At 48.3% G+C, this 25641-nt stretch overlaps 1 protein-coding gene across 1 annotated transcript in view; it reads left to right on the forward strand.

The window, feature by feature from the left end:
• The first annotated feature begins 842 nt into the window (after positions 1–842).
• ARHGAP21 (Rho GTPase activating protein 21) overlaps positions 843–25641 on the forward strand; it is a 546622-nt gene continuing 521823 nt past the window's right edge. Inside the window, 2 exon segments of the mRNA XM_030199291.1 lie at positions 843–1277; positions 3463–3751. Of these exon segments, the coding sequence (XP_030055151.1) occupies positions 3680–3751 (72 nt within the window). The 5' untranslated portion in view covers positions 843–1277; positions 3463–3679.

Consider the following 25641-nt stretch of genomic DNA (forward strand, 5'->3'; position numbering starts at 1 on the left):
AAAAAAGAGAGGGGGCTGAAAATTAATTATCTAAGGTGTAAAGCTGAAAAGATTGCATAGGGAGCCCACAACCGTTACACTGGTCCTGGATTTTAGACCAGTTCTTTTTAACAGCCCCTACCCTCTTGTGTTATGGGAACTGCAATGCTAGTTTCAATAAATACAGTCAGGGGCTACCAACAACCGTTGAAATGGGGTATCAGTTCAAAAACGGGGTCAGGGGCAAAAAGTATTCCTCCATGAACTTGGTAATATGGTATTCTGGAGCAATAAACTGACAAGCAAACTCTGATTTAGAACAACGGCGAGTTCGAGTAAGTAGATACACTCTCACAAAAGTTAAACGCTCACATCTCCGAAAGAATAAGACTACAACCTGCAGAGAAAAAGCTTACATAGCTCAGATCTTTGCTGCACGCTAAACAAACGCAACGACAGCACAGTGCTTTTGCTGAACAATGCTGCTTCACCAAAGGGCCACAGGAGTTTCTTCCAGACCGCAATTCACATCATTCCATAACGTACAACTCAGACTAACTCCGAAGGGAAGGGAGAGGCTCCACCACTTTTTTCCCCCCACTGATCTGTAGGAGGAGCCTGAACCTGACCTCGACCCCGGGGCCAGCCGCTTCCCGCGCTTCAACAAACAGGGAATGGGATTAAGGGGAACAGCGCTCCTAGGTCTGGAGAGGAAGACGTATGACGCCATAGATGGAACGTCAACAGCAGACTCCACCCCCTCTCCCCGGTGTCTGTGCACCCGCGGGCCGGAGGTAAAACAACAAAAAGAAAAAGAAGTGAGTGAATGGAATTGGCAGAGTGCCTCAACCGCTGATTGGGCGGAATCTTGCCACGGTCTTGGAGTAACGGCTCTCTATTGGTCAGTTTGGTCGACTGGCATATTTCCTACCCGGGAAGAGTTCCAGTTCCCCCCCCTCTGTTTCCCGATCTGTTCCGGTGCTTGCTCGGTTCTCCTCGGGGTTCTATCCGAACGCTTTGTAAATGTTAGCGTGTTTTATATATTTTTTTCTCAGTGGCTGAAGGTAACGGTGGCAGTTTCGAAAATCAACTGGGATATCGGTAGAAAAAGGAGTTTGGGTTTTTTTTCCTGCCCCCTCCCTTTTCAGGTACTTAGCGACGGGCGGTGATTCTCTTCCTTTCTCCTCGCTCGAAGGGAGTTAAAAAGCATTATTTGGGCGCTGGACGTACTGCTGTTGGAGATCATGGAGCGAGTTAAAACCTCCCGGTGTCCGGGGTGATCGCACTGCTGGAAGGAAGTGTGTGTCTGGAGAGGAGTCACGCGGAGAAGAGCAACAGGAGTGTGCTGTGCCTGCCTGTGTGTGTCTCTGTCCCGTCTTTATAGGCAAAACGACTGAGAAGGGAGGGAAGCCCAGCAGCCGGCCGAGATCGGGAGGTAGTGGGGACTGGAGCCGAGATCGGATCCGCGCCCTATCTCTTCCAGTGGTGGAGACTTGAGAATTGTAAGTAGAGATGTAGGACGACTCCCAGCTTTGGGATTTGTCTTTCTGCGCCTGTCAAGGACTCTGGAACTTAAAGGGGGTGGCACCTAGTAATAGGCTCTGGGATTTGGGGGGGGGGGGGGGCGGTGTAAAAGCCAGATTGTGGGTGAGGTGGGCTTCTGTGCCTGACTTTAGAATGGAAAGAATTGTACCCTGTAACCTGGTCTGGGATTTGGGGGTGCGGGGTAGGGAGTGGCATTTTGTGCCTGACTTTGGGATTGATGATGGTTGCACTCTGTAACTGTCTGAGATTTTGGGGTGAGGGGTGGCTTACTGTGTCTTCTCACTCTAGGATTGAAGGGTTGGTGGTGCGCTGTAGCTGGGCTTTGCTTTGAGTCTTGTAGTAAAAGTTCCCTGATCGAGATTTGATTTTGGGGTACAGAGTGCAAGGGGAGGTGGAGTAAAGGGTCTTATTAGGGGCAAAAGGTTCGCTACGGGTGTTAAGTACACATTGGTGGGCCTGGGGCTGAAAGACCAGTAGTAGTGGCTGAAGGTGCAGGATGGGGCGAGATGATGCTGATGCAAGGGTTGGTGGAAACAGAACCTACAGCAAGAGGGAGAGACGATGAAAGGATGCGTGTAGGATTCAACTATTTAGGATGGATGGGTAACTCATTGCGGGAGGGCAAATAAACCGGAATTACTGCATATGTGCTTTAGGAACAAGTGTACAATGCTTGTGTGTCACATTCATAATCGGGGGTAGGATTTGGAGATCAAGGGTGTTAGATATTAAGATTTAGGTGTCTGCTGTAGGGAGTTGTAGATTGCCTGGGTTCGACATTCACGAGTACAGGATTTAAGTGAGGAGGGGTGTCTAGACTTATTGGAGGAGACTAGACTTGGTTAAGTAGCTGCTGGTCTGTATGAAACATAAGGGTTTTCTGGACTGTTTGGCTCTTAGGAGGGGCTGAAGCTGTATCTCTGTTCTCTTGCGTTTGTGTCAGTGACCGAGTAATACAAAGGCAGTAGAAAGAAAGAGAGAGGGGGGGAGGGGACGACTGCATTCACAGCCAAGGGCTTTCTTTACTACACTTGAGAAGAGGGTGGAGAGCCTGCGGCCTAGTACTTCACCAATTTACCCCCACCTATAAGAAAGTGGGGTGAGGGAGAAACAACCTACGCCTAGCTATCCATGGTATCACGCCTGGGATTAAAAGCTAGTTACAGATATTAAATTAATCTAGCAGAAAAGTATTACCTTATTGTTGTATTTATGTATTAATCTTTATTTCCATGCCTGTGTGAGCCTAAATAGGCCCGGGCGGATACGTTGATTCTTCTATTTTTATCCCCCATGGGAGTGAGGAGGGGTAGGTTTGGCATTTTTTGGTGGTGGGGAGTGAAAGTTGTTTGTCCTCATTAATTTAGGGAGCGGCTGCGGTGGCAAACTCCTCCCTTTCCTCCGCCTGCTGCTCTCCCGGGATCTTCTGCTAGCTACAACAACCTCAGAAGCACAGCTCAGGAGGAGGGGGGCGTTCTGTTCATTTTCTTAATCTGCTGTTTTTTTTTTCTCAAATAAAATACATCAGAAGATAGAGGGGGAAAGGCACCACATTATGTCGATGTAAAAAAGAACATATTTATATCATGCATATGGAGACAAACTTTACCTTTGAAATGGGGCCGGACTTTAATAAACGGCATAGTCTAAAGCCAGATCAAAACATTCTTAATGAGAATCTATAGTTTATTACAGAAATTATAGCCTTATTGAAAAAAAGAAAACCCATGCTCCCCTCAATTACTCTCTGTGTAAATAATCAGAATCCACACACACAGGATAAAATGTAAAGTCAGAACAGCCGAGTGCGTTCTGGAGGAACTTATGAAAAAGAAATGAATGCGAGTTTGCCGGCTGAAAAGGGAGGCGGTGGCAGTGCACACATTACATGTGCCGCTCTCGGATCTGATATGTTCTTCTCCGTCTCTGCTTTCTTAGCCTCCTGATTCCTCGGCCGAGATGAAGGTGGAAGACGGCTAGCTCAGCCCTGCTTGGGCCGATCGAGGTGGGGGGCTTTATTTCGTGCCCTCGATCCCGGAGTCTGCGCCTCCTGGGGGGCCCCGATGCAGCTTCTCTCCCACCTTTATTTTTTTTTTCCAATGTGGGTTCCCAGAGGAGTTGCTCCTCCTTTTTTTTTGTCGTTTGAAATGAAATAATGGCGACCCGTTGGCCAGGTCCACCTGAGGGAGATGGCGAGTGCAAGCAGGCGGCGGATCCGGCGAGCGAGGTAAGAGTGCTTTAATTTTTCTTTTGATGATGATGATTAATTTTAAAATTTTCTTGGGGGAGGCTTTTGAAGGGACAACAGGGGTGGGGGCAGGAAGTTGTTGTGTGGATTGAATTGAATGGCCGGGATTAAGGGGCGGGAAGTTGCACATTTTTGCAGATAAGAGTCCTCTTCTGAGCAGTAGATGTATTAGTAAATACGATTAGTCAGGTGGGGAAAGTTATCTGCTTCGCTGTGGTGATGCATGGCCTCCGCGGAAAGCTACGGGCGCTGGGGTTGCGTGGAATCCCCAGCCACCGTTTCCTGGCTCGTGGCAGCGGGAGATGTTCAGACTGGCCGCGCGGCAGTCAGGGGGAGCCCAAGCCAGTCTTGTGCATCCTCGAACGTTCATGGCATGAAGCCCTTAAAAGCGCTTCACCTGATGAAAGATTGTTTTGGAATATTTGGAATAGTTTGGATCGCGCTTGCTCCGAGGGGTGGGTAGGAACGTGCTTTCACTTGGCTCTGGCGCCTGCACGCCTTTAAGTGTTAACCGCCCAGAGTTAATTTGCTGACAGATTTGGCCCTGGCTGTGATGTGTATGCTTTCATAAACACATGCCACACATCCTCGGTTTCCCCCCCCCCCTTTTTTTTTTTATTTTTAACGCTTTAAAGAATGTAAAATGCCCTGTTGAATGTTCTCTGCTATTACTTTCTGCCACCAACAGGGTAGAGTCACATTTCAAAGATCCTTGAAACTTTGATGAGTTCAGTAATTTAACTAACCCATACTACTGAATAGCTGTACTTAACATATATTTGTGTTTGGTTCCACAGCTAGTAACTAGACACTAAAGCATACCTAACCTATGTTTTTTTTTCCATTTTTGTTTCTAGTATGTGCTTTATACACATTTTTAAAGGTGCTTATACCAGGGGTTCTCAACCCAGTCTGTCATACATGCACATTCATTGTGAATATCTCATGTATATTTGTTGTTGGCATCCTGAAAGCTTGACAGATTGGTTTGAGAACCCGGTGCTATGCTGAATAATAGTATTAATGACCTAGAGCCCTCTGCATGCCTGTTTCTTATTATGCAAAATGCCATCTGAGTGCTGGAATATTTCAGGTAAATTATGTTCTGGTGCTGACATTACATTTATGCTCTAAACCCAACTCTGGCACTAGAGGTAATTAGTGTCGGACTAGCACCAGCATGTGTGCAGAAGGCTCTAGCGAAGGGAACAACATGGGCGCCAAAGGTTAGCACAAATTGCATTTAAATGTAGGCAAATAGATGAAAATTAGGTCATTAGCTATTCCCTCCCAATACTCGGAGAAACAGCGCTCAAAAAAACCCTGCCCCAACTCTGGAAACATACCACAAGCTCTGATGTCTCGTTGAGGATTTTGCTTGATTTTTCTTTTAAAATCTGATGTTTTTTAATTAATTATTTTGAAACAGAAAAGAAGCCTGAGCAAGCCTCTGATCTCTGGTGGTGAGGAACAAACCTGTGGGAGTCTGAGCAAAACCAATAGTGGGGGCACACGTTGGTGCCTTTTTCCTGCACTTAAATATAAGCTTTTCAAGTGGGGAAAAATGTGAATAGCTTATATTTAAGGAGCAGAAGAACTTCAGGGTTTGAATGGGCATCTGCACAAGAGCTTTGCTTACAGCAAAACTCTTATGCGCATACGCCAGGCATGTTCCTCCCCCTTGCACAGAGTTCATATAATTTGCATGCTGTTAACACTGAACACTGGGAAGTTTTTTGTGCACTGCTTCCGCGGTATTTTCCAGCACTGTTCCCTATAGCATCAGAGTTCTGCGCATCAGCCTGTCAGGGTCTTGGGTATTTCTAAGGTGCCTGGATGTTCAATGGGAGCCTGGACCCTTGGTCTGCTCCGCGGTTTTGACCATTCTGATTTGTCTCCTAATACTGCAAAAAATGATTTGAGTAACAGCCTCAGGATGGTGTTTTGCTTTCTTCTTGCGGTGTCTCTAGCTAGCTCTGTAGGTCACCACGGACAGAAACTTATACAGAAGTACTGCAACTAGTATGTGTAATTGCTTCTGCTACTACTTCTTATCGTTTCAATAGCGCTACTAGACATATGCAGCTCTGTACACCGAACATGTAAGAGACAGACGTCTAGTCCCTGCTCGGCAGAGCTTACAACCTAATCAAGACAGACAAATAGGACAAATAAGGGAATTACTTAAGGTGGGAATATAAAATAGACATGAGTACTGAACAAGTGAATAGGAGTTGAAAGCAGCTTCAAAAAGGTGGGCTTTTAGCCTAGATTTGAAGACATAGTGATTCAGGAAGTCTATTCCAGGCATGTTGTGCAGCAAGATAAAAGGAACTGGGTCTGGAGTTCACAGTGGAGGAGAAGGATTTACCTGATGGAGTTCCTGGAGAGGCGTGTAGGGAAAGATAAGACTGGAGAGGTACTGAGAAACCACAGAGCGAATGCAGTTGTAAATCAATAAGGAGTTTGAATGCTATGTGGAAACGAATAGGGAGCCAATGAAGCGACTTGAGGAGAGGACTAATATAGCAACACTGGCGAAGAAAGAGATGGCTTAGTGGGAGAACTGTGAGAAGGAAGTTGCAGTAGTCAAGCACGAGGTGATGAGAGTGTGGCTAGGGTTTTGGGAGTGTGCTCAGAAAGGAAGGGATGAATTTTGGTGATGTTATAGAGAAAGAAATGACAGGTTTTAGCATTCTGTTGGATTTGTGCAGAGAGAGAGGAGTCAAAGATGATCCCAAGGTTACCAGCTGATGAGTCAGGGAGGACGAGAGTGTTATCCACAGAAATAGAGAATGGGGGAAAAAGAGAGGTGGGTTTAGGGGGAAAGATGAGAAGCTCAGTCTTGGTCATGTTTAGTTTCAGATGGCTCTGAGACATCCAGGCAGCAGTGTCAGAGAGGCAGGCTGAGACTTGGACCTGGATTCCTGCTGAAATTTCTGGTCTGGAGATGTAGATCTGGGAGTCATCAGCATAAAGGTGATAACTGAAAACCATGGGATGAGATCAGAGCACCAAGGGAAGAAGCATAGATGGAGAAAAGAAGAGGTCCCAAGACAGAGCCCTGAGTTACCCCAACTGATAGTGGGATAGAAGTGGAGGAGGATTGTATTGATAAAGTCAGGCCCTCCTAGATGAGCTAAGTGTAAAAATAATATTCTCCATGTCTTTTCATTGGTAGCTTGAGGTGAATTACATTCAGGTACAGTAGGTATTTCACTGTCCCCAGAGGGCTTCCAATCCTGAGGTATTGCAAGGGGAAAGTGACTTGCCCAAGATTAGGAGAAGGTGCAGTGGGACTTGAACCCTGGCTTCCCCTGCTCTCAGTCCACTGCTCTTCAGGAGCAAATTTCGGCAAGCCCACATAACAAATTGACATTTTGATATTCTTCCTGCTTGCTAGAAGTAAGTCTTATGCTTTTCAGCATAGTTGTTTAATTCTCCTGAAAATTGTTATGCCAAACAATCCTTGCTTATTCGGTGTTAAAATACTTAAGCTCAGTACCATGTGTGTGATTTTTTTTTTTTTTAATTAATCTTTTTAAAAAAGTATCCACAGCCTAGAGAGACAGGAGATTAAAAGGGGTGAAGGATCACTGATATGCTGTTGGCAGGGGCGTTGGGGGCGGTCCGTCAGCGGGTGGGGGGGGGGTGCTCCGCTCCCGCTGCTCCCACCCTGTCCTGCCTTAAAAAAAAATTTTTCGACGCGCCGGAGTGGCAGGCAGTGCATCGAGTCTGCCCTGCTAGTAAAAATCTCCTTGATGTCATCGGGCCTTCCTACATTGAGTCCTGCCCTCCTCTGAGGTAACTTTCTATTACCGCGAGGGTGGGCGGGACTCAATGTGAGAAGGCCCGGCGACGTAGAGGAGATTTTTACTAGCACTGAGGGCAGATGCGAGGCGCTGCCTGCCACTCCGGCGCTTCAAAAATTTTTTTTTTAAGACAGGACAGGGTGGGAGCAGGAGAACGGAGCTGGTAGGTGTGTCGGGTCGGGTGGGAGGGGGGGGACTCAGAGGGGAGAAGGGGATTGGGGAGGGTGGGGGAGCTCAGAGGGGAGAAGGGGATTGGGGAGGGTGGGGGAGCTCAGATGAGTGCTCAGAGGGGAGAAGGGGACTGGGGAGGGGAGTGCTTAGATGGGAGAAGGGGTCTGAAGCTGGAACTGGGGTCTAACAAGGGGGCAGGAGGGAAAATGGATCTATGCCTCGGGCAGGTGGGAGAATGGGTCTGGGGCTGAAAAGGGGGGATGCAAGGCATGTGGTGGATGAAGGGGGTTGGAACTGGGGGCTGAAAAGGAGGGTAGTTGAGATAAGGGGGCTAGTACTGGAACTGGGGGCAGAAAAGGGGCAGTGGCTGAAACCGTGGGGACTAGGGGCTTTAAAGGGAACAGGGAGAACTGGCTGGGGCTGAAGCTCGGGACTGGTGAGAGAAAAGGGCTGGGGTTGAAACTAGGGGCTGAAAAGGGGACAGGGAGAAGTGGCTGGGGGCTGAAGCTCGGGACTGATGGGTGAAAAGGGCTGGGGACTGGTGGGATAGTGGGGCTGAAAAGGGGGGCAGGTGGGAGATGTGGGCTGGGGCTGGAACTAGGGGCAGGTGGAATAAGGGGGCTGAAAGAGGGGGCAGAGAGAGAGGGGACAGACCCTGGATGGGAGGGGGCGCGTGAGGGAGGGCAGACCCTGGATGGATGGGAGAGGGAGGGCAGACGGATTGAAGGGGCAGAGAGAGAAGGCAAATGGTGGATGGAAGGGGCAGAGAAAGAGGGCAGATCTAGATGGAAGGGAGAGAGAGAGAGGGCAGATCTTGATGGAAGGGGGAGATAGAAATGGCAGACTGGGGCAGATGGTGGATGGAAGGGGCAGAAATAGAGGGCAGACAGTGGATGGAAGGGAGAGAGAGGGCAGACAGTGGATGGAAGGGACATTAGAGAGGGCATACACTGGATGGCAGAGAGAGAGGGAAGACAGATGCTGGATGGAAGGAAGACAGTGAAAAGAAGACGAGGAAAGCAGAAACCAGAGACAACAAACTGTAAATATATATTTTTATTATTTTGCTTTAGGATATAGTATTGTAGCTGTGTTAATAAATGTTTATAAATAGAACATGTAAATAAGGTCATCTTTTTATTAGACTAATTTTAATACATTTTGACTTAACTTTCAGAGAACAAAACCCCCTTCCTCAGGTCAGGATAGAATACTGTAACAGCACTATACTGTATTGACCTGAGGAAGGAGATTTTGGCCTCTGGAAGCTAAATGTATTAGTCCAATAAAATGGCATTATTTTATTTTCTTTGTTTTATTTCTATTTGTTAATTTGTAAAGTGGTGATTGGTATTTGTTAGTTTTTTCAAATTCACATCTGCTGTCTTTATATTTTGCACAGTACTAGGGGACATTTTCTGTTTCTGTGGTGTTGCATTGTATGCAGGGTCTGGCATCGGGGGTTCAGTTTCATTGTTGTCTAAATAGAAAGTTTATGATTACTTATTCTATAGTGGATTAGGGTGTATCTGTGTTTGTGAAAAAGACATGGCTTTCGGTTGGCATTGACTGTGCAGGATCGACGATCTGTACTAATCTGTCTGTTTTCGTTTTACAATAGGTGAATTGATGTTCTAGTGCTCACTGTAGTGTTTAAGATGCTTTCCTTTTCCTAGTGTGACTCGTACAAATTACTGCTTATGGTATGGTAGAATTGCTCTATAGGTCTTGAGTGTTTTGTATTCTCGGTATGCCTAGTACTGGATTTTGGGGGGGGGGGGGGGTGTTAAAAAATGACCGGCCTCGGGTGTCAACTACCCTAGCTACGCCACTGGCTGTTGGTATGTTTGGAGCAAGTGTGGTTTTCATTTTGATGACGCTTTGTTTGAGAACAATGAGAGTACTGCAGCGATTGTTTTGAGCACCCTGTGCATATTATTATTCACACCTTTTCAGTGGGGAAATACAGTTTGTGTTCTGCTTACCTGCTTGGACCTCATACATTTAGGCCCCAATGCTCAAATGTAAACGCAGGCGCTAGAGGCCATTTGCGCCTACTAGCTCCTGCATTTACCTGTGCAGAATGTTCAGAGGCCCGGAGTGGGGAACAAATGAGCGCGCAGACAAATAACGCAAGTAGCATGCTAATGTAATTAAGCTCATACTAATGAGGTCATTTTGTATTCCTCCCCAATGCTCAGAAGAGAGCGCCCAAAACAAAACTGCTTTACCGCAACAAAAAATAGCGCCAGGTCGGAGCAGGCGTTAGGGTATTGGAAGAGAGGATTTTTCTTGATTCTCGTGCTTTTTTTTTTCTGCAAAATCTACCAGTTTTGATTGCTTTTGGAAGCAGAAGGTAGCCCATGCAAGCCCTTAAATGCTAGTCGTGAGAAACAGTAGACCCAATCAAAAGAACACGTTGGCTTCTGTTTCCTGCGTCTAAATTTAAAGCATCATGCTAAAAAAGAAATTAAGAACATCCAAAGTGAGAATGGACATTTGTCTGTTTCCTGCATCTAATATGTGTCCAAGCTAACAAAAACAAAAAAACTCCGGCGCTGTTTCAAATAGCACTGTAAAGATACCGCTGGAAGAGCACCCTAATGCTCAACACTACGAGCGCTTGTATTTGCATCTCATTAGCGTTGAGCATTAGGGTGCTATTCCAGCGGTATTTTTACATTGCTATTTGGAACAGCGCCGGAGTTTTAAGCAATGGGGCCTTAAAAAAATATATATTTTTTCCTACTTCTATTCATTTGAAATATTTAAAGCATTTTATTCTATTTTAAAAAAACATTTTGCACAGATGTTGTCTAGAAGCATATTTAGAGAGGCTTCACTAAGAGCCACCAGACAAGCCAGATTTATATAAACTTTCATGTATTAAAATTTTAAGAACAACTTAAATCAAAATAGGACAATTTTACCAACCAAAGTGGCTCAATCATTTAACAGTTGCTATTCATCTTATGTGAGGAGGAAAAAAGCCTCAGTATTCCCGTTTCAGTACATACTTGTGTCTGTTGAATCGGGATGGAATCTTCATAGGCTAAAAAAAACCTCCTCATAACTTTAATCAACAAAACAACAATCACATCACATTTGACGAACACTTATCTTTAGTGCCGCCCATGCAGTTGCAATTTAGCCTTACTCTGATACGCCTGATGGGGTCCCGTTTCGCCGTCACAGGCTTTCTCAAGGGAAACGCGTCATGCTGTGATGTGAATCTACGAATAAAAGCATGAATTAGCCCCTGCTCTAATGCCACACTCCTACACTTGATAGCGATTTATACTCATTCCTCTGACCTGCTTAGTAAGCTCTACAGTGCACATTGTCAGAACAACGCTGCCTCTAAGATGGCGTCTTAAGATCACTCTCCTGTGATGTCACTATTGTATGATTGGCTGGCACATTGTCTGAAAAAACTCAAAACCAAATCTTAAAGGGCCCATGTTATAAAAACGTGGCCCATTGAATCATGGTGTTCAAACCATTGGGCTCAAGAGACTTGAGTCTAAAGATCCACCGCTTTTTTCCTCCTCACATAAGATGAATAGCAACTGTTAAATGATTGAGCCACTTTGGTTAAAATTTTAAGAAACAATGCACGTGTTTTTCATTATGAAATAGCAATTTGTCAGTGTTTTAGTTAACCGCGGAGAGGAGATGCACAATGGGCTCATTTTTTCTATGCACAAATTTTGATTACTGGAAAAGTGCTTTTAGAAGCTGCTAGAACTATTGAGATGTGGCTTCTTTTTTTAGTAGGTTTCTCTTTGGCTTAGGGTTGGTATCATTTTTCTGGAATATACATTGTAGACAAAGGCAAAGTGGAAACCACAAATGAAAAAGCTTAGAAATGTGCTAGACGTCCCCCTGGAGCACATCTGCCCTCCCCCACGTTCAGAGTTGAGGCTTATGATTATTCTGTAAGCTTATTGAATTTCATTCTGGCTAAGTGATTCATTTTGAGTTGGATGATAGAAGATTCTGCTCTTCTGAAATGGCCAGTGATGGTAAGTGGATCTGGTGGAGACCATTGTAAAAGTGCCCTGACCATTACAGAATGAGGTCCCTTTCTTTGGCCATGTCAGTGGTTTGGTAATATATTTTAAAGTATTTTTATGACCATAATTGTTAAAAATTAGATAGGACTGTTAAGAATTTAACTGAGACTTATTGATGATAGATCTGATGTCTGTCTGGGTAAAAGGATTTCTGAGTAGATGCATATAAGTGGATTGTTTCATGTTTTGGGAGATATGTAACTGAATGAATATTGAAGTTGGGAAGAGGCTTTTTTTTTTTCCTGTTTATCTGTTGCTTTGCAAAAATATTTGAGAATCATACTAGGGGCCCGATGCTCAAAACTCCGACGCCAGAGGCAAGAGTGCATGTCTCATAGTGCAAGAACAGCGCTGAAATCTAGCTCCTCAATGCCCAAAGCAAATATGATGCAAATTTTGTGCACTGGTAAAGCGAAAGAAAAGGGGAAGAATGTAACAGATGTACACAAGAGCTGCACTTGTCACCTAACTCCTCTGAGCATGCGGCAGGCAAAACAGGAAGTGCAAACACATCGGCACCCTCCCCTTGCGCCATTAAATATACCCCCCCACACTTTTGCAGTTTAAATCCCTGAGGGGCTCGTACCAAAGTGCAGGGAAACAGGTGCCGGTGCCTGCTCTCACCCCCCCTGCTTTGTTCGGACTCAAGGATGCCTTTTTGTTCCCTCACCATTAGCATTACAGACTGCACGGGCTTCTCCTTCAAAAGAAGCTAAAACCCAGCAATGTAATGTGAAAAAATGCAGAAGGAATTCTCTCCTCAAAACCGGAATACCATCCCAATCTGGTGGTGTGTTTTCGGCGTTAAGGTCAGCATTATTTTCTGTGCTGTCTTCTGAGCATTCGGAGTGAATACCTAATCACCTCATTTGAATCCATTTCAATTCATTTAAATACAATTTGCGCTGATCAGTGCACGTTAGCACGTGCACTGGAGCTTTTTGTGCACACTAATATGCATTCAGTTTCAGTGCTAATGGCTCCTAGTGCCAGCGTTATGTTTTGGTGTGAAAAAGCAGCAAGGCAGGTGGTCTGCCAAATCCAATATGCAAGGTAAAACAACAAGGCAGACCTTGTAAAAAAACACAGTTTTTATTAAAAGGTTAAAAGCTTCCAGAAATGTAACATAAAATGCCTGACATGGCCATGTTTTGCCAGTATAAAATGGCTGCATCAGGGGCAGTGGGTCACTGTAAATGAAAATAAAATCATTCAGTATCTAATAAAATCCTTTGAGAGCATAATCCTATATAATAATTCTCACCTCCATCGTTCTGAGGCTGCCTGGAACCGTGGTTTCCGGCCAGAGCTGCTCATGAAAGTGGAGTAGATAAAAGTGATGTCATTCCTGAAGTGCCACTGATTGGCTGCGCTTCCAGCCCGACGCCCAGCAACAAAACGCGACCCAGCCAGCAGCAAACAGTGACCCAGGCAGGGGGAGGAGTATTCCCTACTCCTCCCCTTGCCTAGGAATCGCTGCAGACTGCCTGCCAACCTACAGAACTAACCACCCTCAATCGGAGAGCATGAAGAGGGAGGGCGGCGACACGGCGAATGAGCGTCGGAGAGGATGAAGAGGGAGGGCAGCGAGACGGCAAGCGGAGGAGGCGGGTGAGGGCTCAGGGCGGGGGTCGGGGTCCAGTAGTGGCGAGTCAGAGGAGGGGGGAGGGAAAGCGCAGCGGGTCCGATTCCAGCGCGGCCGTCATCCCCGTTCACTCAAAAGAAAGCAAGCAAACCTATGACATGCTGCAGGACGTTCAATAGACAGGAGTGGAAGTGAACAAAGCAAGTGTATGGTAAGCAAGGAAGCCCATTGGTTAATCGCTGATTCCACTCCCCAAAGCAGTCGTCATTCCTATACACTCAAAAAAAAAAAAAAAAAAAAGGAAACCTAGGAGCTGCTTCTCATTGTTGTTTTTACAGCTGTTTCCACTGGACAAAAGGAGGGGGGAGACACACAGACCCTGCAACTGGGGAAAAAGGGAGGATGGGAGGAGGGGGGACCCTGCAACTGGGAGGGAGGAAGGGAGGGGGGACACCCCTGCAAATGTGAGACACCCCTGGGGGGAGGGATGACGACCCTGGAACTGGGAGAGAGGGGGGACCCTGGCACATACTCTCATTCTCACACAACCACTCGCACCCAGTCTCACTCTCTCACACACACACACACAATCGCACATTCACACTCTTTCAAACATACACACTCCAAGGAAAACCTTGCTAGCGCCCGTTTCCTTTAAAACAGAAACGGGCCTTTTTTTTACTAGTTATAAATAAATAAAACTATAAATGCACAAGAGGAACTCTTAATCACAGCACCATACTAAAAAACCTGATGTCTAGGTGTTAATGTACAAAGGTAAAACAATAGTATGATGCTGTGATTAAAGTTCTTCTTGTGTTTTTATAGTTCTTATAGGATTTTGTTATTAGATACTGAATGACTTTATTTTCATTTACAGTGACCCACTGCCCCTGACGTAGCCATGTTATACTGGCGAAATATGGCCATGTCGGGCATTTTATGTTACATTTCTGGGAACTTTATTAAAACTGGGTTTTTTTTTTTTACAAGGTCTGCCTTGTTTTATTAGCTTTATGTTTTGTGATCGGGACCTAGGGGTTTCTTTGCCACTCTGGATCCTCATTTCCTTCTGCCAGGTATCTAACAGGGTGGCATATACTTGTCTCCTCACCTAATCCATCTTTTACCTGTCCCACTACACACTTCCTTCTCTTTCTCTCATCCCAATTTAACTCCCTGCCCCCAAAGGTTTCTAACCAACTTTTCTCCTTCCTGCTCCCATCATGTTTCTCTTAGAGCCTTCCCTTCACAGTTTATCTTTTGTTCTATCTCCCTAGAGGTTTGGCTGAGATTTTTAAGTACAATTTTATGTTCTGGTTTTTATACATTTTTAATTGAGGTGTTTTGTTTTGTCCCTTTATCACTTCAAAAAATGTCTTTGCCTTGAACCTGCTGTCTATGAAACCAAACATTCCAAAAATGTAAAATTTTAAATTAAAAAATTGATCCCTTATTCCTTGTTGTACGCAGCATACTTCTCTTGTATTGGTCCCCCTCCCCCAAAGCTTTTTGAAGGTTGCTTAAGATATGTCTTTCTAGCTCCTGTATTGAATCTGTCAGTACTGGCAATTAGGATCACAGACACATCAATAAAATCGGTATGACACAAACAGGTTCTTTATTTTTAAAATCCTTATTTATTTGCTTATAGATGAATGGGTTGGGGAGAGGCTAATGTTCTATGTCAGAGTCTTTTACTGGTATAAGGGGGTGTGGTGTCTGGCTTTAAGTAAAGGGTGTGCTTGGTTTAGAGGTGACTAATATAGGAAGTTCAGCACTTTTTATTTTTAGTGACTGTTGTGCCTAACAGAGGTTCAGGCAGAAATATGAATAGTTATTTTGGAGACTCCTCCTGAGTCTAGCCTTTTCTTATTTGAGGTGGGATGGGGGGTCTTCCTTTAGCAAAGAGAGCAATGTTCTTCAGTGCAAGGCCCAGGGGCCAGTGGCTGCCCCCAGAGACCTCTGGCGTGGCCCCCATTGTCTTTACATTTTTTTCCCCTGCTACCTCTTTAATCTCAGGACAGAAAGGGGAAAGTGGATGGCGGGAAGATCTATATTTATTTATTTATGATATTTATAATCCCACACTATCCCAGCAACCTGAGTTCAATGTAGTTAAACAATACAGTGAAATCGCATCATACAGAACACGAAGTGAACATACTACTAGACTATAATACTTAGTGCATTGCAATAGAAAGAGAAAAGAGCAGACAGTAACAGAGAGCTATCAAGCTACAGCCAGAGTGGTCTCAGTACTTCAATCTCTGGGCTGGGTCGTCAATATGGCCAAAAGTCACCTGACCCCCTCGCAATCTCTAGAATATTTGGGGGCCAGGTTCGACACAGACTCGGGCTATGTATACCTACCCGAGCTAAGGCAGTGCAAGCTTCAGAATCAGGTCCGTCTGCTCCTGAGGATGCCCCGCCTGCGAGCTTGGGACATTGTCCAGCTGCTGGAATCAATGTCAGCCACATTGGAAGTGGTGCCCTGGGCGAGAGTGCACCTGAGACCTCTACAGTATTCTCTACTTCAAAGATGGTCTCCAGTTTCTCAGGATTATCAATGCAGATTTTCTTGGCTCCCTGCGGCCCGACTCAGCATGGAGTGGTGGCTGTCAGACAGCATGCTGCGGCGAGGAATGCCGCTGGCGCTCCCCGATTGGTGTCTAGTAGTGACAGATGCCAGCTTGAAGGGCTGGGGCGCACATTGCAAGGGGAAGCATGCCCAGGGTCTATGGACACCTGATGAGTTGGAGTGGTCCATCAACCGCCTGGAGTTGAAAGCGGTGTTTCCATATCATCAAGCTGATCAATCCATAGACTGGTGGGTTGTGTCCATCTACCAGCAGGTGGAGATAGAGAGCAAACTTTTGCCTCCCTATATGTGGTCATGTGCTGCCGGAAACTCCCCAGTATGTTCTCTATCTCAGCAGGTGGTGGTCACACACAGCAGCAGCTCTGGCTAGGCCTCCAAGCCTAATCCTTAGGTTTTGTTGAGGCCTGGGGTTGAGGGCTCTTTTGAGCAAGTGCAAACCTGGTGGTGCCAGGTCCCTCCTTTTCTCCCCCCTCCCGCTGGCTCCGTTAAAAAAAAAAAAAAAAAAAAAAATTTTAAACGTCTTTAAAGGCGTTTATTTTGACGTTTATTTAAACGTTCATTGCAGCTACTCACTGGGACACCAGTTCGTTACAGCTCGGAGCGGCAAGCAGGTAATTTTACCTTTTTCTAGCGGGCAGGGGGTTCCCCGATTCTTCTCCTCGTGGCATATGGCGTCGGAGGGCGAGGGCGCAAAGGGTCGCTCCCCGGATCGCTGGAGCGCTTCTAGAGGGGATGCGGGGGTTTTACAGCCTGATTCGCCCTTGATGGGTGACAGTTTAGTGACCGATGAATGTCCCGGTCCTTCCTCCGGTGTGGCGGTTTTTCCCGCCATAAACGCCCATCCCCCGCTCCTCGCCTCCGCCATCTTGGCCGGCCACGCGGCTCGGACGGCTTCTTCGGGGGCCGCCCTTGAGGTTGGAGACATTAATGCCATGAACGCCCTTAATTTGGGCGACGGCACAAAACCGGCTAATGTTAAGAGCCGTTCTTCCCGCGCGGCTCCTTCGCGGAGTTCGCGCCGGACGCCATTTTGGATGCGCAGCATGTCTCTCCCCCGCTATTTCGAGCGCCGGTTGAGAGTGCGTCTAGGGCTGTTGCCCAGGCTGCGGAAGTGCACAGTCTGGGGGGTTTCTCCCCCGAGTTTGTTTTGCAGCTGCATCAGGCCTTCCTCATGCACAACGCTGCCCCTGCTCCCTCGTCTGGTAAAGAGGTTGAGGTTCCCAGAGGCAAACGCCCTCGGGTTGATTTCCAGGCCTTGGAGGACTTTTGTCTCCTCCGATGTAGATGAGGGCAGCGTGTCTGAGGTCTCCCAACGATCCTTTGCGGATTCCTTGGAGGAGATAGATCCCCGCTCGGATGGAGCGGATGACCCCTCTGCAGCGCGGCTTTTTAGCCCAGAGGATTTGCCCAACCTGTTGTTACAGGCCATGGACACTTTGAAGATTTCCTCTCCGGAGGACGTCTCTCCCTCAGCCCCTGTTGGCTCTGCCATTATGCTGGGGACGAAGCGCCCGCCTAGAACCTTCCACGTGCATGATGCCATGCACACCTTAATTGCGGCTCAATGGGATGTCCCGGAAACGAGCCTTAAAGTGGCTAGGGCTATGTCCCGCCTCTATCCTTTGGCTGTGAGTGAACGTGAGGCCTATCTGTGGCCTACCGTGGATTCTTTAATCACTGCGGTGACTAAGAAAACGGCGTTGCCGGTGGAAGGTGGCACGGCCCTAAAGGACGCCCAAGACAGAAGATTGGAGGCGGCCTTAAGGTCGTCCTTTGAGGCGGCTGCTTTAAGTTTGCAGGCCTCAGTTTGCGGCTCCTATGTGGCCAGGGCGTGCCTGACTATGGTGCAGCGGGCTTCCCCCTCGGATCATTCCTTGAGGGCTGATTGGCCGGCCCTGGAATCGGGCTTAGCCTATTTGGCAGACTTGCTGTATGATGTCTTGAGAGCCTCAGCTAAAGGCATGGCTCAGACAGTCTCTGCGCGGCGGTGGCTTTGGCTGAAACATTGGTCTGCTGACCACGCCTCTAAATCCCGCCTGGCTAGATTGCCTTTTAAAGGCAAGCTGCTCTTTGGGGTCGAGCTGGACAAAATCGTGACCGATCTCGGCACGTCTAAGGGCAAGAAGTTACCAGAGGTCAGGGCTCGGGCTAGTGCTCGTCCCGGTACCTCCAGAGGACGGTTTCAGGAAGCCCGTCGGTACCGCCCGGCAGGTCGGGTTCTTCTGCCCCCTCTTCCTTTAAGAGGAATTTCTCCCCCAAGCAGCATTCCTTTCGCAGAGACCGCCGTCCCGGAGGTGCTCCCTCCGGTCCTCCCCCAGGGTCTCGTACCCAATGACGGGGTCTTGGTCCACGCCCCAGTGCAGATTGGAGGATGGCTGTCCTCGTTTCTGGGCGAGTGGACCACAATAACTTCAGACGCTTGGGTGCTGGAAGTCATCAGAGACGGCTACAAGCTAGAGTTCTGCCGACCCTTAAGAGACGGGTTTGTACTCTCTCCCTGCAAGTCTCCGGTCAAAGCTGTGGCAGTGCAGCAGACTTTGGACAATCTGATCCGCCTGGGTGCGGTCGTTCCGGTGCCAGAAAGTCAGCTTGGCAAGGGGCGTTACTCCATTTACTTTGTGGTACCAAAGAAAGGAGGTTCTGTCCGGCCTATCCTCGACCTCAAAGGGGTCAATCGGGCCTTGAAAGTGCGGCACTTTCGCATGGAGACTCTCCGCTCTGTTATAGCGGCAGTGAAGGCAGGGGAGTACCTGGCATCCTTGGACATCAAGGAAGCATACTTGCATATTCCCATCTGGCCTCCTCATCAACGCTTTCTGCGTTTTGCAGTCCTGGGCCGACACTTCCAGTTCAGAGCCCTCCCTTTCGGGTTGGCTACTGCTCCGCGGACCTTTTCCAAAGTAATGGTGGTCATAGCGGCCTTCCTGCGAAAGGAAGGAGTACAAGTCCATCCTTATCTGGACGACTGGTTGATCCGAGCCCCCTCTTATGCAGAGTGCGGCAAAGCTGTGGACCGGGTAGTTGCTCTTTTGAGCTCCCTGGGATGGATCATCAACTGGGAGAAGAGCCAGCTGCGCCCGACTCAGTCCCTGGAGTATCTGGGAGTTCGATTCGACACCCAAGTGGGCAGAGTGTTCCTGCCAGACAATCGGATTGTCAAACTTCAGGCTCAGGTGGACCAGTTCCTAGTAGCCTCTCCTCTTCGGGCTTGGGACTATGTGCAGCTGTTGGGCTCTATGACGGCCACGATGGAAGTAGTGCCCTGGGCCAGGGCTCATATGAGACCACTTCAACACTTTCTGCTGCAGTGCTGGACTCCGATGTCGGAGGATTATGCTGTGCGCCTTCCCTTGGATCCAGCAGTGCGCAAGGCGCTGAGCTGGTGGATGCAGACAGACAAGTTGTCTGCGGGAATGCCTCTGGTGACCCCAGAGTGGATTGTCGTCACGACGGACGCCTCTTTGTCGGGCTGGGGAGCCCACTGTTTGGGAAGGACAGCGCAGGGGCTCTGGTCTCCTGCAGAGGCAAAGTGGTCTATCAACCTCCTGGAACTCAGAGCCATTCGGTTGGCGCTTTTGGAGTTCATCCCGGTACTGGTGTTGAAGCCTGTACGGGTCCTGTCGGACAATGCCACGGCTGTGGCCTATGTCAACCGCCAGGGAGGTACCAAGAGCGCCCCTCTAGCCAAGGAGGCTATGAGTCTATGCCAGTGGGCAGAAGCGAACCTGGAACAGCTGTCAGCGGCCCACATTGCCGGAGTCATGAATGTCAAGGTGGACTTTCTCAGTCGCCATACCTTGGAGCCCGGAGAGTGGCAGCTATCTGCTCAGGCGTTCTTGGACATCACGAAGCGCTGGGGCCAGCCGAGCCTAGATCTGATGGCGTCATCGGCCAATTGCCAAGTGCCGCGCTTTTTCAGCAGAGGACGGGACCCTCGATCCCTGGGAGTAGATGCTCTTCTCCAACAGTGGCCGACACAAGAGCTTCTCTGTGTTCCCGCCCTGGCCCATGTTGGGCAGGGTGCTAGACCGGGTGGCAAAGCATCCCGGCAGGATAATCCTGGTGGGTCCGGATTGGCCCAGACGTCCCTGGTATGCGGACTTGATCAGGCTCTCAGTCGACGATCCTCTGCGGCTGCCAGTGGAGCAGGGCCTGTTACATCAGGGTCCCGTGGTGATGGAGGATCCCTCCCCCTTTGGTCTTACGGCCTGGCTATTGAGCGGCAGCGTCTGAGGAAGAAGGGCTTCTCAGACAAGGTCATCGCCACTATGCTGAGAGCGAGGAAGCGCTCTACTTCTACTGCTTACGCCAGGGTTTGGCGTATCTTTGCAGCGTGGTGTGAAGCAGGCTCACTTTCTCCTTTCACTGCTCCAATTTCTTCAGTGTTGGCGTTCCTGCAAGAAGGTCTGGACAAAGGCCTGTCGCTCAGTTCCCTTAAAGTCCAGGTAGCGGCTCTGGCTTGCTTCAGGGGCCGCCTGAAGGGTGCTTCCCTGGCTTCGCAGCCAGATGTGGTGCGCTTTCTCAAGGGAGTTAATCACCTGCGCCCTCCTCTGCACTCAGTGGTGCCTGCGTGGAATCTCAACCTGGTGCTAAGAGCATTGCAGAAGCCGCCTTTTGAACCCTTGTCGAGGGCATCTCTGAAAGACCTGACGTTGAAAGCAGTCTTTTTGGTGGCTATCACTTCAGCCAGAAGAGTTTCCGAGCTCCAGGCGCTCTCATGTCGAGAGCCTTTTCTGCAGTTCACTGAGGCAGGAGTGTCTATTCGCACAGTGCCTTCCTTTCTGCCCAAGATTGTTTCTCGCTTCCATGTGAATCAGCAGCTCTGTCTCCCTTCCTTTCGTAGGGAGGACTACCCAGAGGAGTACTCTGCTCTTAAATATCTGGATGTGAGACGAGTCATCATCAGATACTTGGAAGTGACCAATGATTTCCGGAAATCGGATCATCTGTTTGTCCTGTATGCAGGTCCTCGTAGGGGTCTGCAGGCTGCTAAGCCTACAGTGGCAAGATGGGTCAAGGAAGCCATTGCAGCGGCTTATGTGGCCGCGGGGAAGGTGCCGCCTATCCAGCTGAAGGCTCACTCCACAAGAGCTCAGGCGGCCTCGATGGCAGAGGCCGGGTCCGTCTCCTTGGAAGAGATATGCAAGGCGGCAACTTGGGCTTCGGCCCATACATTCTCTAAGCATTACCGCTTGACTGTGGCTGCTCGGGCGGAGGCCCGGTTTGGAGCTTCAGTGTTGCGGTCAGGGATTTCTATGTCCCGCCCTGGGTGAGTACTGCTTCGGTACATCCCACCAGTCTATGGATTGATCAGCTTGATGATATGGAAGGTAAAATTATGTATAATCATACCTGATAATTTTCTTTCCATTAATCATAGCTGATCAATCCATAGCCCCTCCCAGATATCTGTACTGTTTTTATTCTGGTTGCATTTCAGGTTCAAGTTCAGTCTTCAGTTACTTCAGAAAGACTTCGTGTTCAAGTTTTTTCACTTGGATTCTTCAAGAGTTAAGACGAGTTTGTGTTACAGTGAGCTGCTGCATTCCTCTCCCCTCCGTTTTACGGGGCTGGATTGAGACTTAAAATTCTGCCGGCACTCCCTCCCGCTTCGTGCGGCTGTAGGGCAGTTTTGTACCCCTCCCGCTTCGGCGGTGTTAGGGTCAGTCAGCTCCTCCCGCGGTTGCGGTTGCAGGATAAGCCAGATCCCCCCGCATCGGCGGGTGTGGTGTCCCTCCCCCGCTCCGCGGGGATGAGCTGGACGGATTCCCCTCCCCCACTTGTGTGGGGATGAGCTGGGTTAATTCCCCTCCCCCGTTTCGGCGGTGGTGAGCTGGGCAGAGTGTCCCTTCGTGGGTGTAATTCTCTAAGTGCTGAGTCCTGCGGATGGAGCTTTGATATCGACATACTGAGGAGTTTCCGGCAGCACATGACCACATATAGGGAGGCAAAAGTTTGCTCTCTATCTCCACCTGCTGGTAGATGGACACAACCCACCAGTCTATGGATTGATCAGCTATGATTAATGGAAAGAAAATTATCAGGTATGATTATACATAATTTTACCTTCAGGCGCTTCTGGCCTTTCACGTGACCCTGGAAGGATTGGCTGTCAGAGTGATGTCGGACAACACGACAGCAGTGGCCTACATAAATCGACAAGGCGGCACTCAGTGCAGAGCACTGACCGCGCATGCCGAACAGATTTGCCACTGGGCCGAGCTGCATCTTCAGTTTCTGTCGGCAGCTCACATTGCAGGTCAGAGCAACGTGCAAACCGATTATCTAAGCAGGCATCAGATCGATCCAGCAGAATGGGAACTAGCAGACGAAGTATTCCTGCAGATATGTGCCAAATGGGGCAAGCCCGTGATGGATCTTATGGCGACAAGTTCAAATGCCAAAGTCCCGTGCTTCTTCAGCAGACGGAGAGATCCTCGCTCGGCAGGGTTGGATGCCTTGACTCAGCACTGGCCTCCGGGCCTACTATATGTGTTCCCTCCGTGGCCCTTGATAGGGTGCGTGCTCCTGCGGATTCGGCTGCACCCAGGAGAAGTGGCCCTCATCGCCCCGGATTGGCCCAGGAGGCCTTGGTATGCGGACCTCCGACAGATGCTAGTGGAGGCTCCCCTTCCTTTACCTCTGGTACCGAACCTGTTGTCACAGGGCCCGGTGGCCATGGAGGACGCCTGCCGCTTTGGTCTTATGGCATGGGGATTGAGAGGGCGCAATTGAGGGACAAAGGCTATTCAAACACAGTCATTTCCACTCTCCTGCAGGCCCGCAAGCGTTCCACTTCCGTGGCTTATGCCAGGATTGGGCGCCAGTTGTAAGCTCTTTGAGCAGGGACTGTCTTTCTTCTATGTTTGTGCAGCGCTGCGTATGCCTTGTAGCGCTATAGAAATGCTAAATAGTAGTAGTAGTAGTAGTCTTGGTGTGCTTCAAAAGCGATCACACCCATGCGGGCTCCTGTCTCGCCGATTCTGGACTTTTTGCAGGATGGTGTACAAAAAGGCTTGGCCTATAATTCCCTGCGGGTGCAAGTGGCAGCGTTGGCCTCCCTTTGTGGTAAGGTTGAAGGCGTGTCTTTAGCTGCTCATCCAGATGTGGCACGGTTTCTTAGTGGGGTGCTTCGGCTCCGGCCTTCCGTGCGAGCACCCTGTCCAGCTTGGAACCTGGGGCTAGTTTTGAAGGCCCTGCAGGCTTCTCCTTTTGAGCCGCTTCGGCGAGCATCAGAGAAAGATTTGACACTAAAGGCCGTTTTTTTTTTGTGGCCATTACTTCGGCGAGACGGGTGTCAGAGCTCCAGGCGCTGTCCTGTAGAGACCCATTTCTGCAATTCTCAGAGTCCGGGGTCACGGTTTGGACCGTGCCTTCCTTCATGTCTAAGGTGGTTTCAGCGTTTCACCTAAACCAGCCTATTTTCTTGCCCTCCTTTGATAAGCAGGAGTTTCCAGAATCTTTTGTGCAGTTGCACCTGTTGGATGTGCGCAGGACTCTGCTGCAGTATCTGCGAGTTACTATCTCTTTCAGGATCTATGATCATCTGTTTGGTTTGCTATCAGGTCCTCGCAGAGGGTCTCCAGCGTCTAAAGCCACTATTGCCCGCTGGCTCAAAGAAACTATCTTTTCAGCTTATTTGCTTGCCGGCCGGTCTCCGCCTATAGCCTTTAAGGCGTATTCTACCAGAGCGATTTCTTCCTCTTGGGCTGAAACTGGAGCACTCTCTCGTCAAGAGATATGCAGTGCAGCAACATGGGCTTCTAAGCTCTCTTTTGCTCGACATTACAGGCTGGATGTGGCTACTAGGAGGGATGCGTGTTTTGGAGCACAAGTGCTAGTGCGTGGTGTGACCTGTTCCCACCCTATATAGGGATTGCTTTGTTACATCCCATACGTAATGGCTTCATCTGCTTGATGACAAAGGAAAAATTAGGTTCTTACCTTGGTAATTTTCTTTCCTTTAGTCGTAGCAGATGAAGCCATGAGCCCTCCCTGTATGATTGTATGCTGTGAATCTGTTTCAGGTTCTGTTCTTGTTTCCTGAAGTTCCCTCCTTGGGAGAAAGTTGGAAAACAGTCTTAAGGATTCATGTTCACTTATAGGAGGAGGAGTCCATTCCCTCCAGTTTATGTTTTGGAGGATGAGTTTATTCCCTCCAGGAGGTTGCGTGTATCCCCTCCAGTTATACAATAAGGAGGACGAGTTTATTCCCTCCAGGAGGATGTGTTCATTCCCTCCTTTTGAGTTCATGCCCTTGTTAAGGGGCCATCGTTCGCTGTGAGGAAAGTTCATGTTGTTCCCATTGCGGTTTGCCATACTGCTTTGGAAGCTTCAAATACTGAAGAGGCAGTGGAGCTGGCTGGCCATGAGGGACTGTGAAAAGTTGAGTGCTCTCTATCTCCCCCCGCTGGTTGATGGACACAACCCATACGTAATGGCTTCATCTGCTATGACTAAAGGAAAGAAAATTACCAAGTTAAGAACCTAATTTTCCCTTAGATGAGCAGGATATGGACACCCTAAGCAAGGGTGAATGGGCTGTGTCGGCATTATCACATGGCAGCTGCTAGCACGGCTTAGTAAAATGGGAGTTAGACTGGGAGCCCTTCAAGGACAGAAAAATATCTACTGTACCTAAATGTACACCACTTCAATAGCAAAGGGTTGTAGGTGATATATAAGAAATTAAAGAGAGAAATAAAAGAACTGCTGCTCTACAGTTACTCCATTCCAATAGGGAATTTGTTCCTTGCACCCAGTTCCCAGCATTTCAGAAGTGGGAACGTATAGGATTAGCTAGTTTTTAGATCAAATGGTGACTGTGGAGTGGGGCCTTGTTTGAATTGAGAAAGTTTGAGTTGGGCAATCAGGATTGTATCCAGTACTGGCAATTGAGATGTTGTATGCAAGTGCAGACACATCTCAGTGGTTGAAAAACACAGGTTGTGGAAACTTTATGGCTTAGTTTGAAAGAAGCAATGATTTCTGTGCTACTTCTGGGCATCTGTGATGGAGTAATACCCCATCAGAATGGGTAGGAGAGGGTTTGGAGCAGTAGGGTTCTTCAAAGGATGAGTGGCTGTTGATATACAAGTAGTTGAATCAGATAAATAACTTGGCACAGCTACAGGTGGTAGGCTACAGAATTTTGTTCCAAACATAGATGATTCTGTACAGTTGGAAAAAATGGTACAGACAGACTGCAGGCATGTGTGGGAAACGGGTAGCTTTTTTCATACGTGGTGAGTGTACATATGGTCAGGAGTATTGGGATAAGGTACTTTGGATGATTAGGGAGCTGGTAGAAATTAAGATTGATAAGGAGCCAGTGGCTTGCTTACTGAGGGGGCAGGGGTGAAGGAGGAGGGAAACTAAAACTGGAACTGTTGCCTTGTAGCTGCTACATGTGTATTAGTCAATAATTGGAAGCCAATAGGCTGCCACTGCAGGGTGAGGCAATCAAGAAATTTGATCCCATGGCAAAGATTGGAGCCTACAGGTGCTACAGTGTGGTTAAGTATGAGGGTATATGGAGACAATTTGAGGAGTGGGAAAAGAATGGGGGAGTGTTTGATTGGGAGTGAAGCATTGAAGATCAAGGGGGATTGGGGGTATAATGA

This window comes from Microcaecilia unicolor, chromosome 1 (assembly GCF_901765095.1).
Source record: "Microcaecilia unicolor chromosome 1, aMicUni1.1, whole genome shotgun sequence".
NCBI classification, from domain to species: Eukaryota; Metazoa; Chordata; class Amphibia; order Gymnophiona; family Siphonopidae; genus Microcaecilia; species Microcaecilia unicolor.